The sequence below is a fragment of the Catharus ustulatus genome, chromosome 3, assembly GCF_009819885.2.
Source record: "Catharus ustulatus isolate bCatUst1 chromosome 3, bCatUst1.pri.v2, whole genome shotgun sequence".
In the NCBI taxonomy this organism is placed as follows: domain Eukaryota; kingdom Metazoa; phylum Chordata; class Aves; order Passeriformes; family Turdidae; genus Catharus; species Catharus ustulatus.
The window spans coordinates 60,991,616-61,008,231 of NC_046223.1; the positions used below are offsets into that span (position 1 = coordinate 60,991,616).

The 16,616-nt window shown below is 41.3% G+C and overlaps 1 protein-coding gene and 3 non-coding genes across 5 annotated transcripts; all 4 read right to left on the bottom strand.

Moving 5' to 3' along the window:
* Positions 1–6,768: 6,768 nt before the first annotated feature.
* RPS12 (ribosomal protein S12) lies at positions 6,769–10,733 on the bottom strand. 2 transcript variants are annotated; one of them, XM_033054552.2, is made up of 6 exons: positions 10,677–10,733; positions 10,486–10,537; positions 9,946–10,062; positions 8,147–8,249; positions 7,570–7,671; positions 6,769–6,858 (listed from the first exon to the last, which is right to left on the bottom strand). In XM_033054552.2, the coding sequence occupies exons 2-6, from the start codon at positions 10,497–10,499 to the stop codon at positions 6,796–6,798; spliced, it is 399 nt and encodes a 132-aa protein (XP_032910443.1). In that variant the 5' UTR covers positions 10,500–10,537; positions 10,677–10,733; the 3' UTR covers positions 6,769–6,795. The 2 variants fall into 2 exon arrangements, with proteins under 2 accessions (XP_032910443.1, XP_032910444.1); XM_033054553.2 differs by lacking the exon at positions 10,486–10,537 and having other exon boundaries at positions 10,677–10,723.
* LOC116994847 lies at positions 7,162–7,296 on the bottom strand. The gene has a single exon (XR_004417599.1). It is a non-coding gene; the product is annotated as a small nucleolar RNA SNORA33 (small nucleolar RNA).
* LOC116994848 lies at positions 7,739–7,825 on the bottom strand. The gene has a single exon (XR_004417600.1). It is a non-coding gene; the product is annotated as a small nucleolar RNA SNORD100 (small nucleolar RNA).
* LOC116994842 lies at positions 9,142–9,216 on the bottom strand. The gene has a single exon (XR_004417593.1). It is a non-coding gene; the product is annotated as a small nucleolar RNA SNORD101 (small nucleolar RNA).
* Positions 10,734–16,616: the final 5,883 nt, after the last annotated feature.

Here is a 16,616-nt window from a genome sequence, read left to right on the forward strand (position 1 = left end):
GACTTTCCTAAACTCTGTTTCTCCGGAAGAAAGCAAAATGTGCATATGTGTGAGCATTATTCATTCCTAAAGAATAAAGCATGATCAAGCTGGTGCATCCAAGGAATGAAAACACAAGGTCAATGAACATTTCCATGTGACTTAGCACCTGCATCCAGCACTTTGGTGGCACAAACAAATATTCATCGCTATTTTAAACCACAAAACCACAGTCTTCATTTTGGTTTGCTGAGGCTTGTTTTGAGTGGGGGGGTGGGGTTTATTTTATACACTGCAGCCTTCATCTGAGTAGAACCTTGGATCGTTCTTAGGGTCTGCTGTAGAAACAGTAGCACATGACTCCGTGTTTAAATACAACACACATGGCCAGGAGACGTTGAAGAGGATGGCACACACAGTCTTTCTTTCCCACCTAATACTATCTTGAGCTTTGTACTCTCCCTTTAAAATGGCACACTCATGTGTCAGCATGCACACATCTTTGTTCTTCCTCTCTTCCGTCCCTTGACAGTTGCTCTCCCTACACTTTGTCACTTGTTTTATGGATTTTTATTGGCAAGAAGTCAAAGGTGAGAGAGGGCCATCTCGAGGCTCACTGCCAGCTTGTCTCATTGACTCAGCCTCTTGCAAGTGTTGTTCTGCCCTTCACCTGCTACTAACCATGTTGACCAGTCTTCTTCTCTTCTTAATATAAGAAAAATCTCCCAAAATTCATGTCCAAACAATAGCTTTAGGGGCATTTTTACACAATTACAAGTAGAAGGCACATATATTTCCAATCATTTTCATCTGAAAAGGACACACATATGGGCTTGAGGGTCAGACAGAATGGTGATGCTGTTCACAGATTTTAAAAGAAATTGTGAAAGCTGCCATGCTGAAAAACAACCAGTAGATAACCACCACCCAAGAGCCCGAACCAGCTGAGATTTTTATTTGGAGGGATGGAAGTCAGCCTCTGCAGAAACAGGATTTGAATTAAGATGTTTTTTTCAAGTACAGTAGCTCGCTAAGTCCTGTGTTTGTAAAGGCACTTCTTGTACACATGCTGACAAAAATTCTATTTTGCTGCTCTGAAAACAGCAAAGCTTAAGGGTGTTACTTGAATTTTGTCCATTCAAATAAATGGATGAAAAGGAATATATACCATAGCTCTATTGACATATGAACACTTTTATATATATGGATATCTAAGGGTGTTTCATTTTTTTGTGGAGGGGTTCTACAAAACATGACCTCAATTCCCTTAAACACAATCTTAAAACTAGAAACCTTTTGGTTTTTTTACCCCATTTGCCTTCCTAAACCTGTCCTAAGCATCTGTATTATGTTATCCAACACACTGGCTGCTAACAATACAATCAATACAAAGGGTTACTAAGAGGTCATTACTTTTTTTCTGTCCTCAAAATACAAAGCTTATTTTAACAGGGATTTGAACTCTTTCATTACAGAAAATGTCTTAGAACCACTCAGGTGAGAAGGAAAAAAAGCACACTGGAAGTACAGTTTTTTAATATGAAAACCAATAATTTAATAAACATTTTTATGCATATCCACATAAAATAAATTTTTTCAGTTTCACAATTTGATTGCAAATTTTATAGGGCAGGAACCTGGCATGCCAGGCACTGACATAAATGCCTTTTTCATCATGTTTGGAAAATAGTATCTGTCTGCTTACACATTAGTATATTTTAGAATATCAACATACTAACTCAACTGTACTGTTTCAAAGTGTAAAACTTACCTTACCTTAGACCTAAGTCAGGTTACAGCAAAGATGAACATATTCCTGACACTGAGTTACAAGACAAGATAGGTTGATTTGTACCTAAACATTTCCTCCCACGTAGATATATTTTTATATAACTCTTTTCTGCCTATTAATCTTGCAGCAGTATGAAATACTAGATGTCAATAAAATAATTTTTTAAACAAACTCATCAGGCACAATCCAAATTGTAAAAAAATTGTGTTTGTGAATTGCGTTGTTCAGAGGTCTCAGTGAAAATATTTTAAATACTTTTACTTATAAACTATAAAAAGTTTCCCCTAATTGTTTTTGAATTGGACAGGAGGGGGAAAGCTCCTTAAGACAAAGTGATTTTCAGAGTAGTTTCCATTAGTTCATGTAATATAACATGACTTGGAGACTTCCAGGATGAAAAGGAGGAAGCATGGTAACAAATTGCTGAAAGTTCAGATATTTGTATAATGATTTAGTTCTGTAAAAGACTGTATAATAATTTAGATTATATCAGGTGCATGAAGCAGTTAATGTGCACTTAAGGCTTTTTGTGGTGAACTTTCATACAAAAATAATGCCAGTGTACCAAGAAAGTATAAATGTATGTGGGATCATTGCAATACAACACATACTAATCACTCCCTCTGCTCAATTTATTAAAGAGAATCTCAAAACAAACAGTTGCTTGTTGACCAATGGCTAAAAACATTTATGTGGATTTACTTAAATGTCTAAAACCATTGAAAAAAATCTGTCATTACTTCTGCTTTCCTTAAGGCTGAAAAATACAAACCACATCTGTACTCACCTGACATCTATCTGGTTCAATGGTCTTGATGCCCAAAATTTTTAGTTTTTTATACTTTTCATGTATTTGTAGCTTTGTAGGTCACTGATGCTTGGCTGTAGCTCATAGTAATACTCTTGTCTTCTTTCCCTACATTTAGGAATAAGCTAACTTCCTAAAAACACACCTAAAACATTGTTTTGTCTTATCCCAAGAAGAGAACCAACTACAAGGATGTTCTGTTTTCCAACCAGAATCTGGACTAGAGATAACAGAATTGGGGCAAAGAAGCCTCTGGGCTGCTTCCAGCAGGGCAGGACCCTGGGAATTATTACCCAACCAACCAACCTTTTAATTGGACAATATGTGATAAGTATACTAATCAATTAACCTTATAAATGTTGTAGAATTACTGTACCATGTGCAGTTTTTGCCATATTGTGTACCTGAAAGCTTTCAAGTAAAGGTTTGCTTTTATGTTACCACTCTAACGTTGTTAGGGAAGATTGCTTCTATTTTCCAGGTAACAGTCTAACACAAATTACAAATCCTACTAAGGCTTCACATACCAAACATCTCCAAGAGATTGTTGAGGCTGACAAATAGATGTATGTTCAAAGTTCCTTCACATCCTTGGATGAGAGACCTTTGCAAAGTCTCCAGGAAAGGGAGCAGGTTTCAGGGACAATGCTTGCACCAGCTTCAGGAACACAGACACATTGAGGAACACTGGCTTGCAGCTGGCATAGACGGGTTTTCCGAAACAAGGAACAAAATCAGACAGGTAGAGGCAATTCTAAACCAGAAATATTATTAAACTGAAAATATTGGGGCCTATGCCTAATTTTTTACAGCATATTTTGTTGTTTATTAAATATATTTTTTCTATTTGTGGCATTAGTTTTCACCCTTCATAAAGTACTTAATGTGTTAAATAGGACAGGAACATACGTTCTTCTCTTGGTAAAGCAGGCAAAGTAAATAATGTTCCCCAAACTAATGCTTGAAGCCCACGAAAGAGCTTGTGCAGCAGATTTGCTTCTGACAAGCCCTAATGCCCCAATGTGCTACTGCAAAGCAATCAGCACATTAACAATGGGACCCTGCTGTGAGCAAGTTGTCCTAAAACGAAATTACCTTAGAGAGAGCTCTCAGGCCAACAAAATAGAAGTCGCACACCACCTTTTAACCAGAAGTAGCAGAGTAGCTGTGCCATTATCCCAGATTCCAAGGGGCTGGAACAGTGAAATATGCACTGTCGTGGGAAAGAGGAGGGGTCAGGTATAACCAATTCTCTTACAAGAACCACAGTCAGGCCCATGACTCCATCAAAGCAGGAGCTGTGCAAAATGTGGTGGTGCTGCTGCTGTGCAGATACTCAAGCTTTTGTGATCTACAGCAAAACACATAACGGACAGAAAAACAGTAGTGGCCAAATGACACACAGATGGTTCTAAAAGAAAATGAGCTTAATTGGTTTCAATTATCTCATAGGATACTCTCTAATACTGTCTGGAAGTTGGTTCTTGACACCTTCACAATGATTTACCAGAACTTCTTCAAAGCACTTAACTTTCTACTTCATGGAAGCATAATTTAGGCCTGAAAATGCCTACCCTTCCATACAAAACCACACGAGTCCACTAATTTACTTCAGAAAAAAAAAAATTGATGTTTTTCCAACCATAAGTCACAAAACATACATCATTGGGCACACCACTCTGTGTAACCCCAGTTTTAAAAGGAAAATATGCAAGTGACATTAAATATGATGAACAGAGGAAAAGCTGGGGTCAGACCTGGTATCCTAACTCTGAAGTCTTTTAATTTCCATTCCCACATTTAGTGCTAAGCACATCCATTCTGGAGACCAGAAATGTACCCCATTGGGGCAGGGGGGTTGTAACCTCAAGTAGAATCCTAAAGCCCACTCCTCCAAAATCTTATCCGAAATCCTGCAGGACATATCAAAATCAGTAAATCTTCTACAGTTAAAGAACACTCTTGATCAAGAAAGCATGAATATATTTGCTCTCTAGTCTACAAAGTAGAGGCCTCTGAGGATTTACTACGTGATGCAGTATGAAGGACTAGCAATCACTTCTCTGCCTCAGCCAGTTTAGAACAAACTTTTACTAAATATCAAAGTGAATTGAATGAAAAGCCTTGGGTGGAAGTTGGTTCTCAGGAAATTTTTGAAAATATACCAAACCCTAGGGACAATATTAAGTAAAATGCATAAAGCAAACCTTATCAGTTCTCCGGTGCTTACCCTGCATAGGTTCCAAGGTGAAGTTTCATTTCCTGGAAAAGCCCTAATTTGACACTGAAGTATTTTGATAAGAAAATTTAGATTCCAACCCAATTCCTTTTTTCAAAAAAACATTTAGGAAGAGTTTACTCAACTCCAATGAAAAAAGCTTGTCATGAAAAGATGTCATTCCCTAGTATTAGCATTCATTGCTATGTAAAATGGTGACACTAAAAAAAAAAAAAAAAAAGATTCCTAACATTTATTAAAGTGTCATTCCACTGCAGCAACACTTCTTAAACAAACTTGCATGTAAACTGCAGCTCCCCTTACTTGAATCCCTCCATAGCAATTCAGAGAAAATGTAATAACTCAGCTACTGCTAATGCTGCCATTGCACTGATATAAATCAGGCACAAAAAAACATTTAGATGGTTTTTTTTTTTTTTCTCACACCAAGTTAAAACCTGTTAAATTAGTATTTTGTAAACTTAAATAATTTGTGTGAACTGGACTCTTCTCAACTTGATTGCAGGCTTCACACAGAATTAAATAACAGAATTACATTGGAAAAGATCATGGAGTCCAACTGCAAAGCAAACACTGCCAAGTCCACCACTAAACCATGTTCTTAAGGTCACATCTACAAGACTTTTAACTGCCTCCAGGACTGCAATTCCACCACTTCCCTGGGCTGCCTGCTCCAATGCCTGACCAGATTTCCTAACACCCAGGCTACTTTGCTACTTCGGAGAAGAGACACCCACACCTCATTACAACCTCCTTTCAGATGGTTGCAGAGTGGCATGGTCTCTCTCTCCCCTAAGCCTCCTCCAGGCTAAATAGCCCCAGCTTCCTGTCCCCAGACCCTCCACAGGATTAGCCAGTACCTTAAAGCATGTTCTCAGAAAACAGACCTTAAGTTTAGCTGAAGGATACATACCTCACAGACTTAAACAGGTGCCTTTGAGTACACCTGGAAACATTAACAACCCAAGTCACCCAGATCTAGCTACTACAAAGCCTGAACAGGACCAAAACTAAGAGCCAAAACAGCTGTAAATAAAGCACATCTGAGCCCAGCTGCAAAACACGCCTGCCTTTGCTCTTACATTTATGACTAGGGCTATCAAAAGGAGTTACAAACCATAATGAAAACTTGCAGTTGAAGAGCCTGAAAACAGATAAATATTCCTATCTCCTCAGCCACATAGTCACATTCATACTTTACAAATCAGCATAATAGTGCAATTCCTTATGATTCACTCAAGAGCTACTCTGCAGAAAATTTAAGACACTTGTAAGAGAGAGAACAGATCATACCTTCCAGTCTGAATTCCTTGCTTCCAGAAACAGACAAAAACATACAATTAACTACTATAGAAACCAGAACACTGGGCAGTAAAGTTAGCAGTTTAATAATGCCTCATCTGAGCAAGTGAGAACTACTTGGCTACTGAGAACTACTACAGAATCAGATCATGTGCATGACTAGTTAGAATATGCTATTACCCAAAATTTGAGGCTGAGGAACAAGTAAAACACATGTTTTGTCCATTAAGTTCCCTGGATAAACTAAAATCCTGCAACACCTCAGAAGACTTGGGAAACAGTTTTCGTTTGTCTCAGAAGAGGGACCCAAATTTTTATCACAGAGGCAGCAACACTATCAAAAAGTTACTCAGAATCCTAGAAATACAGACCAAAGCACTACCAAGCCAAGGTAGTATTTAACTGTCTGCATTATTGCATCTTGAATCTGTGCCATGTTCTAGCCAGTAACCTTTTGGGTAGGAACAGGAAACAGAATTACCCTAAAACAATAATGGCAGAGATACCCATGATCGTTTTAGCAAACTGACACAATGAAAATACTAATAAACTACACCAACATTTGCCAAGTTTTTGCATCTTCTGATGCTATCCTTTGCAGCTCAAAGAACTGTTCCACAGACACCAAATCATTAATCACACATACACTAGACTGGTTCAAAATTTATTTGTCATTCATTTCTTGCACTTGAAGTACTCTTCGATGACATCTTTGGCCTGAGATTCCTTGCCATAGTCCTGTAACACAAAATAACCCATTATTAACATACAGACCATCCTAAATTCTACAAACTGTTTTTTACAAGCACAAGTGAGATTCTGACACTTTTTCGCAAGGAATCCCCAAAATTCCACACAACTAAGCTCAAGTAATTTGCCGGCTTTTCCCTTGTTGTTTTATAAGACTGCCCTAATAAAGTAATGTAACACCCATTGACAATACAAACAAAATATTTTCTGCTTTAAGAAACTCAAGTAAACTATGTGAAAAAGTAACATAACTATGAAAATGCATGCAGAAGGCACTAGTCTTGATTGTGAAGATGTAGCCATCTCTTGGGACCTCAGAGACCACAAAGTCTTCAAGGCTCGTACTGTGGCTTTACTTTGCCAGTTTTATTGTGAAATAAGTTCCGCAAAACATTTGTAAGTTGAGCGGACACACTGAACTGGCTTTTTCTGAAGCAAAGCTTCAAGGTAGGCTTGTCCTTTTAATGACTGGCAGGTAGGCACAGATACTTCAAGGACACAACCATCAACTCACAATCTGTAAGTGAGTAAATAAACATGACAGGGACTATGAAACAGGAAAGCAGCTCATGTTCACTCTCAACAATATAAACTGCTTAAAAAATAAATTTAGGAGCTGTATTTAACGGTTCCTTATCTAAAGCAACCTTTGGTTATTTTCAGAAGTTAAGAAATAAGATAAATAATTAGCAATCTTACTTTGACAACCACACAACTGCAGCCCACCACTTTGCGAGGTTTTCCTTCTCTGTCGATCTTGCAGAGACCCACCCATTCGCCCAGCTTCTTGTTGTCATCAACCTGTGCAGAGCATGACACCACATTAGAACTTGCCATGTCTGGCACACCTGGCTCCAGCCCAGAAGCTGCTGTACTGTCAGAAGCATTGGGTAACGGATGGCTGCTTTCCTCACAGGCATCAGCAGAGGGAGCCAAAGTATCATCATCGTACAGCCTGAGCCTCCCTGGAGTCATAGGAATGCTCCCCCTGCCCTCCACACCCAGCAATAATTGTATTTCTTACTATACAGGACACCAGAATTCACTTCAACTGTGCAAAATAACCAGTCCACACCCCTTGCCATTTTCATCCACAGGTTCTGTACTGTGGAAAAATGGCAATCACACAGAAGTAGATAGAACAATCTGCTGCTAAGGCAAGTTCTGCCTAGGTAGGCCACACACAGAATTACAGCAGTGTTCTAAAGGTTCAGCACTCTATATGCTGAAACAAGCAGTTACCTGTTCCAAACTCTTGTCTCAACTTAACACTCACCTTTATTAAGTTGATCTGATGTTCTGCACAGAGTGCTTCAACTAGTTTTACATATGTGGGCTCATCACAGTTTGAAGCCAGAACACAGAGATGGGCTTGGCGTCTAAAAACAAATTAAAATAACAGCTGTTACTTCAGACACTAACTGAAATTTCTTGATAATCAAAACCAAAAATTATTGAATTCAACATATGCATTTCTAGAGAATCACTTTTCAACTTTTAGCTCTTGGTTATGAGAAACCATAAGCTTTTGAAATACTAAATATACTTTTGATGTGATTTGTCACTTTTAATGTTTTTGCTATATACATTCCAGGCTAGTTATATATTGTTAGCTTTATCCTCAGATTTTATTCCTGTTTTGAAAGCTTCTAAAAACCCCACTAAGTAAATTCTCAGCCATTGGAAAAAGGTCTGATGACTAGATAAACACCATGTCACCTATAGAACTGTCACTGTTACACAGTAACCCAAGTTACAAGTCACTTTCCCTATTTACCACAGATAACAGTAATTTAACATTGAACTGTAATTACTAAAAGCTTGTATTTCCATGTCAAGGTGTTAGAAGTTCTTCAGAGCAATCTTTTCTACTTACATTAAGAGAAGCTGTTATGACAGGGCCCCAATTCTAATTAGGATCTTTGTATACTGTGGTACAATGTCAAGATACCAAAGGGATACCTGACAACAGAGAGAGCCGAGTAGGTCTTCTATGTTTAACCTAATGCAATGTGACCTCTGCAAACAAAGTCAGTTTTTCCTAAAAAAACCTTTTTCATCAGGAGTGACACCAGAATGCCAAAAACGTTTCCAAGAAAGAACCAGCACATGCAAATATGTAAAAACCTCATACACACATCACCCTTTTAACACACAGCTTGTAAAGCTGTTGCTGAACTCAGAAGAACTCATACAAACGGGCTGTCAGTCACCCAAGTTGTATTTCTCTGTCCTCGTTTAGTGCCTTGTCCCAGAGGTTTCTGCATACAGGTTTGTCAGACAGCAGTTATCACTCACAGAACGAGTGTAGGGGTATCCGACTAACTGTGAAGTCATCACCCAAACACTGTAGCTTTGCTTTTAAACTGATTTTTTCTGGCAAGGCAAAGACGGATTTGCATATAAACACAAACACACACGTGCGTGTGCATATCTATATATACTTTGCCCTATAGAAGACCATGACCGATTATCCTATGACTGGCACATAAGATCAATATTATTTTGATATTGCACCTTGACAATTTATTTACTGTTGCAACGCACAAATAAAGAGAGCAAAAAAGTCTAAAAAAAGCTATGAATTTAAGTCTTTTTCACGAAAAGAATGAAATTAACTCCGCCAGGAAAAGCTTGAAATCCATATTAACTCGATTAAAATCCTATAAAGTTTTCAGAATACTTTATTACTTCTTAAAACACAAGGTTTTAAGGTTCCTGAGACCCAGATTTTCATAGCTACATACAGGCAGCAGCATCCCACTTTGTTCACAAGACCCATACACCCACAGAAACACTTGATGGGACTGGGACCTCAAAATGACAGAGCCTAATAAACAGGTGCTGCTGTTCTTGAATCATCGAGTTTAGTTTCTGTATTTTAAGACTCCACTTTAACGGCCCAAACCAGAAGTTACAAAAGGCAGAAATTAGGCAAGACTATAGTTTTCTGCCACTAAGTTTTAAACTGAACACCTAGACAAAATGGCCACTACAGGTGTTCAGCTTACCTCATCACAAAGTCTCACCCAATTTTACAAATCACAGGAGAGAAACTGGTGACACCACACTTACTTGTCTAAGGCTTTGGCTGCTTCACGGATACCGCGAGCAAGGCCATCGTGGATAAGTGCGGTCTTCAGCACTTCTTGCAGAGCGGTGTTAACATCCATTACACCTCCAGCAGTAATGCTAAAGAGAAGACACACAATGTTCTGATCGTGCCAACAACTCAATTAAAAGCAAAAGCTTCCCGTTCACCTACAAGCAACCGGCCATTAAAAAAATACAGAAAAAAAGCAAGTTAAAAAAACTAAGCCAAAGGAAGAATTGACGAAGGACAAACTTGAAAGAAGCTAAGGCATTAAATCCTCCTGGCGAGCCACCGGGCCATGCTGCCTCCATGCTCCTTTAGGCAAGAGAGAACGCCATGCACACAGCGGCCCTGCCAGGCGGACCCCGCGCCCATCTCCCTGCCTGCGGCCTGCAGGAAGCACGCAGCAGCACCGCGCCAGGGCCCGCACACATGGCACAGACAGAGCTCCCAAGCCTGACGCGCAACGGAGCGATCCGGCCCCTCCGCCCGCCGCCCCCGACGGCCCCGGCCCTGCTCACCCTTCCTCGGCCATGGCGCTCTCGGTGGGTGCGGTCCCCGCCTGGGTTCCTACTGCAAATACAGACACAGGCCGCCCCGGTGAGCGGCGCCGACCGCCCCGGGGCCCCCGCCCGGCCCGCTCCCGCTGCGATGCCCCGAGGGCCGGGGGGATCCCGCCCGGCCGGGCCCCGGCGCCATCGCGGACACTCACCCGGCACCGCCGTGCGCCGCTGCACAGAGAGGGGGCGTGCCCGCCGCCGCGCGCTCTTATAGCGCCACAGGACCCCGGCCTGCGTGCGTGTGCGTGCGCGCGCCGGGGCTGCCCGCCGCGGTGCCTGAAATTCGGCTAGTGCGCCGCGTGTCCACAGTAGGGGGAGATTTGGTTAAGTTTGAAACCCAGAGCTGTAAAGTGGTTTGAAACAGAAATTAAAGGATGAAACTGAATAGCTCTAAGCAATAACTGCAAATTGACTTTGTCAAACAAATATTCTACAGGAGATACCTCTGCTGTTATCAGACTGACCCAGCAGTCACAGCAGAGGCCCTTCCTCAACGAGGATTAAATAAAGCCTCAAGGAGGTCGGTTTGCTGTTTTCTGGGGAAAGAATGATACAAATTAAGACTCCGATGGGAAACTATCACCCAAGAGGTTCCATAAAAAGGAACATTGTTCTTCGAATGGAAAAAAAACACTTCTAAGTGCTTAATGTATCTATTTGGTTTGGGGGAGCAGCGTCTGGGGGGAAACCAACTGTGACAGCTGGACAGGAGTCACCCAGGGGTGGATCACTAGCCAGGGGTCACCTGGGCTGCTTCCCTAGGGCGGGAAGTGCACCTGGTGCTGCCAAAGTGGTCTGGCCTCCCCTGGCACAGTCCCTCTGTCGCTGGTGGCTGAGAGATGGGGAGCATGGGGAAAACACCCTAAATCCCCTCGGTGCCAGCGGGTCACAACACCAAGCTGTAGATTGGACACCTCGTAAGTGCGGCTGCTCACCCCTGTTCCCGTCGTACACGCACAGGTGATTCAGCTGATGGTGAGTGCAGCACAGCCACCCCACTGCAACGTGTTCCTGGCTCGGGTGCTGCCAGTCTGACACGGGGCTTTGTCCATCCCAGCTGCTTCAGACTGGGTGACTTGACTGTTGGGTGCTCTATACGTCACTATCTTTGTAAAAATTATATAGTGACAAAATATAAGAGAAATAGATGACAAATACCGATAACCATGGTTTGTGGCTAATGCAATCAAACACATTGCAGCAGCAATTGCCAGCCACCTTTTCCAACATATGTTCTTCCTTGGTCTTCCTGGTCTTGCCAAGCAGCAGGATGTAAGCTAAATACAGCTAGGGAAGAGACACTGTGCACAAAACAACTCACTGGAGCTGGTCAGGGCAGAGGAGGACAAAGGGGAAAAGTGGAACCTGCTCAGCTGTCTCGGAGCCTCCCCACATTCCCCGCTCAGGCAGCAACAGCTATTGGGAACCTGCATGGGGGAAAGGCCTGGGCTGGGAGCTGCAGCACTTCCAGGCTCCAGCTGTGAGACACAGCTCCTGTCAACTCTTAGGCAGTCATGTACATTTACAGTACAGAGATCTAGAGAGGGCAGAAGCCAACCTCTGAGCAAGTCATGGAGAGAGAAGCACAGTATGGGGGCTGTCCTCTCCTTGCAAGTTGAGCTACCAAGGACGAAGCAGGTAGGAGCAACACTGCCCACTGCTAACACGGGCAGCCTCTGAGATTGGCAGCATTTGGCACCTCCAATGCTGCCATATATTGCTTGAAACTCTGAACTGCAACTCCTGTTGCAATACCCCTTTGTTGCAACCACTGCAATCCCAACACAGATATTCTAATTTAGTAGCTCCTGTGAGACATGTGGTCCTGGCTTCTTCCCTCCTTCCTCCACAAGAAGTGGGAACATGTAATTTCCTTTGTACTCCTCAGAAAGTGTGCAAGCACACACAAATAATACTGGCCATTTTTTCCCCATCTCTTCGGGGGAGAATGTTTTTTCCCTATATCCACCCAGCATTTAATATTCTTGTGCCTTTGAAAAAGCCCCAAAGGCACCTAATCTATAGAGTAGTTTTTGTACTGAGTGGAACAATATACCATTATCTCCCCTAAAGGTCTTGAAAGGTTAAGAAGTCTGTACGCAGCCTGACACACAGTATCTCCAGGAAGTGCTATATCCATCCAGCCCAGGAGGTGGAGGTATGCACATCTCAAAGCTTTGTATTATGGCAAAAATTATAACAGTCAAAGTATAGTCTAATATTCTAGCAGCAGAACAGTAAAAAGCACTTTTCCTAGAACAGTTGCAAGAAAACAAAGCTGGGCTGAGATTAAAGTTATGTATTTGTACACAGGAGGTTTTCATTGGCACTGAATTCTGTATGGAAATGTTGGTATAGCCTAGTAGGAGTCTGGTTTTTTTGTCTAATAATGAGTGAAAGTGTGTGATCTTGTTGGAAGGTCAGCTTTATTGCACAGTGTAAGCTCAGTGTTCATGTGGGTATTCTGCATGCTGTTGGTCCTACTCCACCTGCTCCATCTTTTTGTCCATATTCCTAGAAGCAGTAACCAGTTTCTTAAGTTCTGCATTTTCCCTTGGAGTTATGTTCATTGAGCACCCTGCAGTTCAACTGCTGGCATACAGCCATGGGGAATGACATGTCAGGGATTGCAGTCCTGTGCTAAAAGTACTTCTAGTGCACTTGAGGCTGGGTGAGTGGTGTAACAAGAGTGCTAGAAAATGAGGAGCTGCCAGATGCAGGGCAGAGCCTGCCTGGGTTCTAAAAGGCTGAGGTGGTGTCAGTGCAGACGCTGACCTGCAGCTTCACTGAGCAGCCAGCTCCAGCAGAGCAACTCAGTCCCCTCAAAATCTCGTTATATTACAAACACCATAACATGCTACCTATAAACTTGGATTTAAACAAGCTGCTGTCACGTGATATTCAGGAATTTTGATTCTCTCCAGCCTGTTGTTCTGAGTGATCCATTTGGACTCACCATCTTGCTGCATGTATTTAAAAATCCTTTGGTTATAACTACTACCCTTTGTGCTTGCCATCCAGTTCCTTGACTCTCCCTGACTGTCTCCCTTTCCCTTTCCAGGCTGGCAGCCTTCCTTTCTTTTTCCACTCTGATCAAAATGGGAACTGAAATTAGGGACCTTTTTAGAAGAGCAGTACTGCAGTGAGGCTATAATGGTTCACTCTTGTCTCAGCCATCCACTTCCTGCTCCTTTTCCCCATTATCTCTCCTTGTCTCTTGCTCTAGCAACATTTATCTTCCACTGGTACTCACCCTGGCAAACACAAGCCATATTTTCTTCAAAATGTCAAACTTCAGGAATAGTTTAAGTGCCATACTGTAACCTGTGGAGACTCAATAAATGAGTAATGAGCAGTTTAGACAGTGGTAGAGTGTGGTGAGGCAGCCACGTAGGCAGAGGAAAGTATCAAGTATTACAAACTCCCCAGAGAGGTCCATGACACTGCTAAACTCTGAACAATAAGATCTGAATTTCAGTTCTGAACAATCCTTGCAAAAATTTATCTCACATCTGTCTCTAAAAATACAAAACACAGGCATGTGCAATAAGTAAATGCCATAGGATAGAGTTATCTCATTTTCCTTGCAAGATAGAAATTATTTCTCAGTCTTGTGGAATATCAGGCTGGAAGCCTTCTTGTTCTACATCTACAGAAGTTCTGCTCACCTGCCCAGAGGGGAGAGATGTGTATTTCCAAGTGCCTCCATATGTAGAAAAGAACAGCCACCTACCTGCAAGAGATGCCTGTGTCAAATTTCAAGTGCTTGGAGAAATTATGGAGAGATCGTTCTGGAGTTTCAGAGAGAGGACAAGCTATGGTATTTCAATACCAATTTGAAATTAACTAAAGCCTCGATTCATGACAACTGAACAAAAGAGTTTGCTGGTTTCTGTTGCCTTCCACAGATTTTGCATAAGATGCAAACACATGTGGTTATCATGTGGTCACAGAGTAATTTTAAACTATTTCCCAATAGTATTGTGCAGCTGCTAAGGAAAAAAAAAATATTATGTAAATATACACTAAGGATTTTCTTGATTGCAATGCAAGTCTTTCTAAGATCCTTACAACTACACAGAGCAATAACAAGGAATTTAAATGCTAAGCTCACAGGTGCTGAGCATTTCATAATGTCCTGGATATCCATGAAGGAAGCTACTCTTAATGCAATTATCCTTCATATGTTTTTACCTTGTGGACATAAATAATGAATTTGACTCTATGCCTAGCATTTGTAGAGAACTAGTGCTCTAAGCCTTGAATTTGGCATCCGAAAGAAAAAATACATGTTATTACAGTTGTTGCAGGTGTAACATAAGCAAGAAAGACTTGTATGCTTTTAAAAAAAATATATATTTTTATTAGACTTGATAAACTGTTGTAATAGGCTGGTCCTGGTTCAAAGGTTAGCAAGTATTTGTAGCTGTACTGGTTTTGGCTTGAGTAGTGTTATTTGTCCCCACAGTAGCTGCTATGGGGCTGTGTTTTGGATTTGTGCTGTAAACAGTGTTGATAACACAGGAATGTTTGTTTCTGCTTGGAAGTGGCTGCAAAGAGCCAAGGCCTTTTCTGTTTCTCAGCCCACTGCAACAGTGAGGAAGCTGGGGATGCACAAGGAGCTGGGAGGGGATTCAGCTGGGACAGCTGACCCCAACTGCCCACAGGGATATCCCATACTGTTTGATGTCATTGCTCACCATATGTAGAGCTGGGGGAAGAAGAAGAAAGTGGGGGACATTTAGGGTTATGGCATTTGTCTTCCCAAGTAATGGTTACATGTGAGCCCTGCTTTCTTGGAGATTGCTGCCCATGGGAACTGGTGAAGTTGGTGAACTTGTCTTGCTTTGCTTGCATGCATGGCTCTTCCTTCACCTTAAACTGTCTTTATCTCAATGCACAGGTTTTCTGACTTTTGCTCTTCTGATTCTTTGCCCAATCCCACTGGGAGGGAGTGAATGAGACAATGTGTGGTGTTCAACCACAATGAAAACTTACTCAGAATATGTGAAGAATTAACCAGCATGTTCTATCAACAAGTTTCTTCTGGCAATAATGAGCAGTAAGCAAGGATGTTCATGGCCATGTTTTATTCTTGGAGTCACGTATCACTTCTATTTCCCACACTTTAGCCTTCTGTGCACATTGACTTTGTGGAAATCTAACTCTATAGGCTTTGTTGAGTTACTCATATGTAATTACTAATGAAAGGATTGGGGTTTGAAGGTAGTTGGAAGCTGTGGAGTTAAGAGTCTAGACTGGAAAGAGCAAGTAGTTGGAATAAGAACTGTTTATCTCCTGAAGATAGTTGACTGCATCTCTAATCACAAAAATGAATGGTTTATTTTCTTGCCACAATGTTATTCTTTCTCTGTAAGTTTCATACTTTGAATATACCATGCTTTTGTCATCTTTTGTTATTATCCTTTTGTGAATTTGTGATGACTTGCAAGTGCTCTTCCTCTTTTTTTTTCCTGTCTTCCTTTTTTTTTTTTTTTTTTTTTTTTTTTTTTTTTTCCTGAGGGGGATGTCTGCTCAAAAAGCAGTATCTATGGAAAGGATTTATGTGTATGTCTTTTTCTGGAGGCAGACAGAAAAGTTAAAGATAGTTTTTAGGGACTTTTCAACAGCCATAATACATGCCACATAAAATATATTCTCAAAGTAGGCTTCAGCAAAGGAACATGTTGCTGGTTTTCTTTGTGGCTGCTTAATAGCTTTTCAGTTTCCTAATCATGTGGTTCTGCTTTTTCCTGTTATGTAGAGTGTGAGATTCTAAAGTTAGGTACATGGCAACATTCGTTCTGAAACGTCCTTTTAAGCATCTTAATTTTGTGACTAGATGGAATACTGATAGCTTAGTTAAAATAGTGCTTTTACGATGCAATTACTGTTTTTTCTCTCCAAGCACCAGGTGGTCTGTCTCTTATGTTTGGAAGTTATCCTCAGCTCACACCTCATCTTCCTCTTTCCCACCCTGTGGATAGAACCTTGCACCAGATGCACTGATCACACCACCTCTTCCTCATCTCCAGCTTGAATTTACTCCTGGCCAGTTTACAGCTATTAATTCTTGTGACAACGTTATCGTT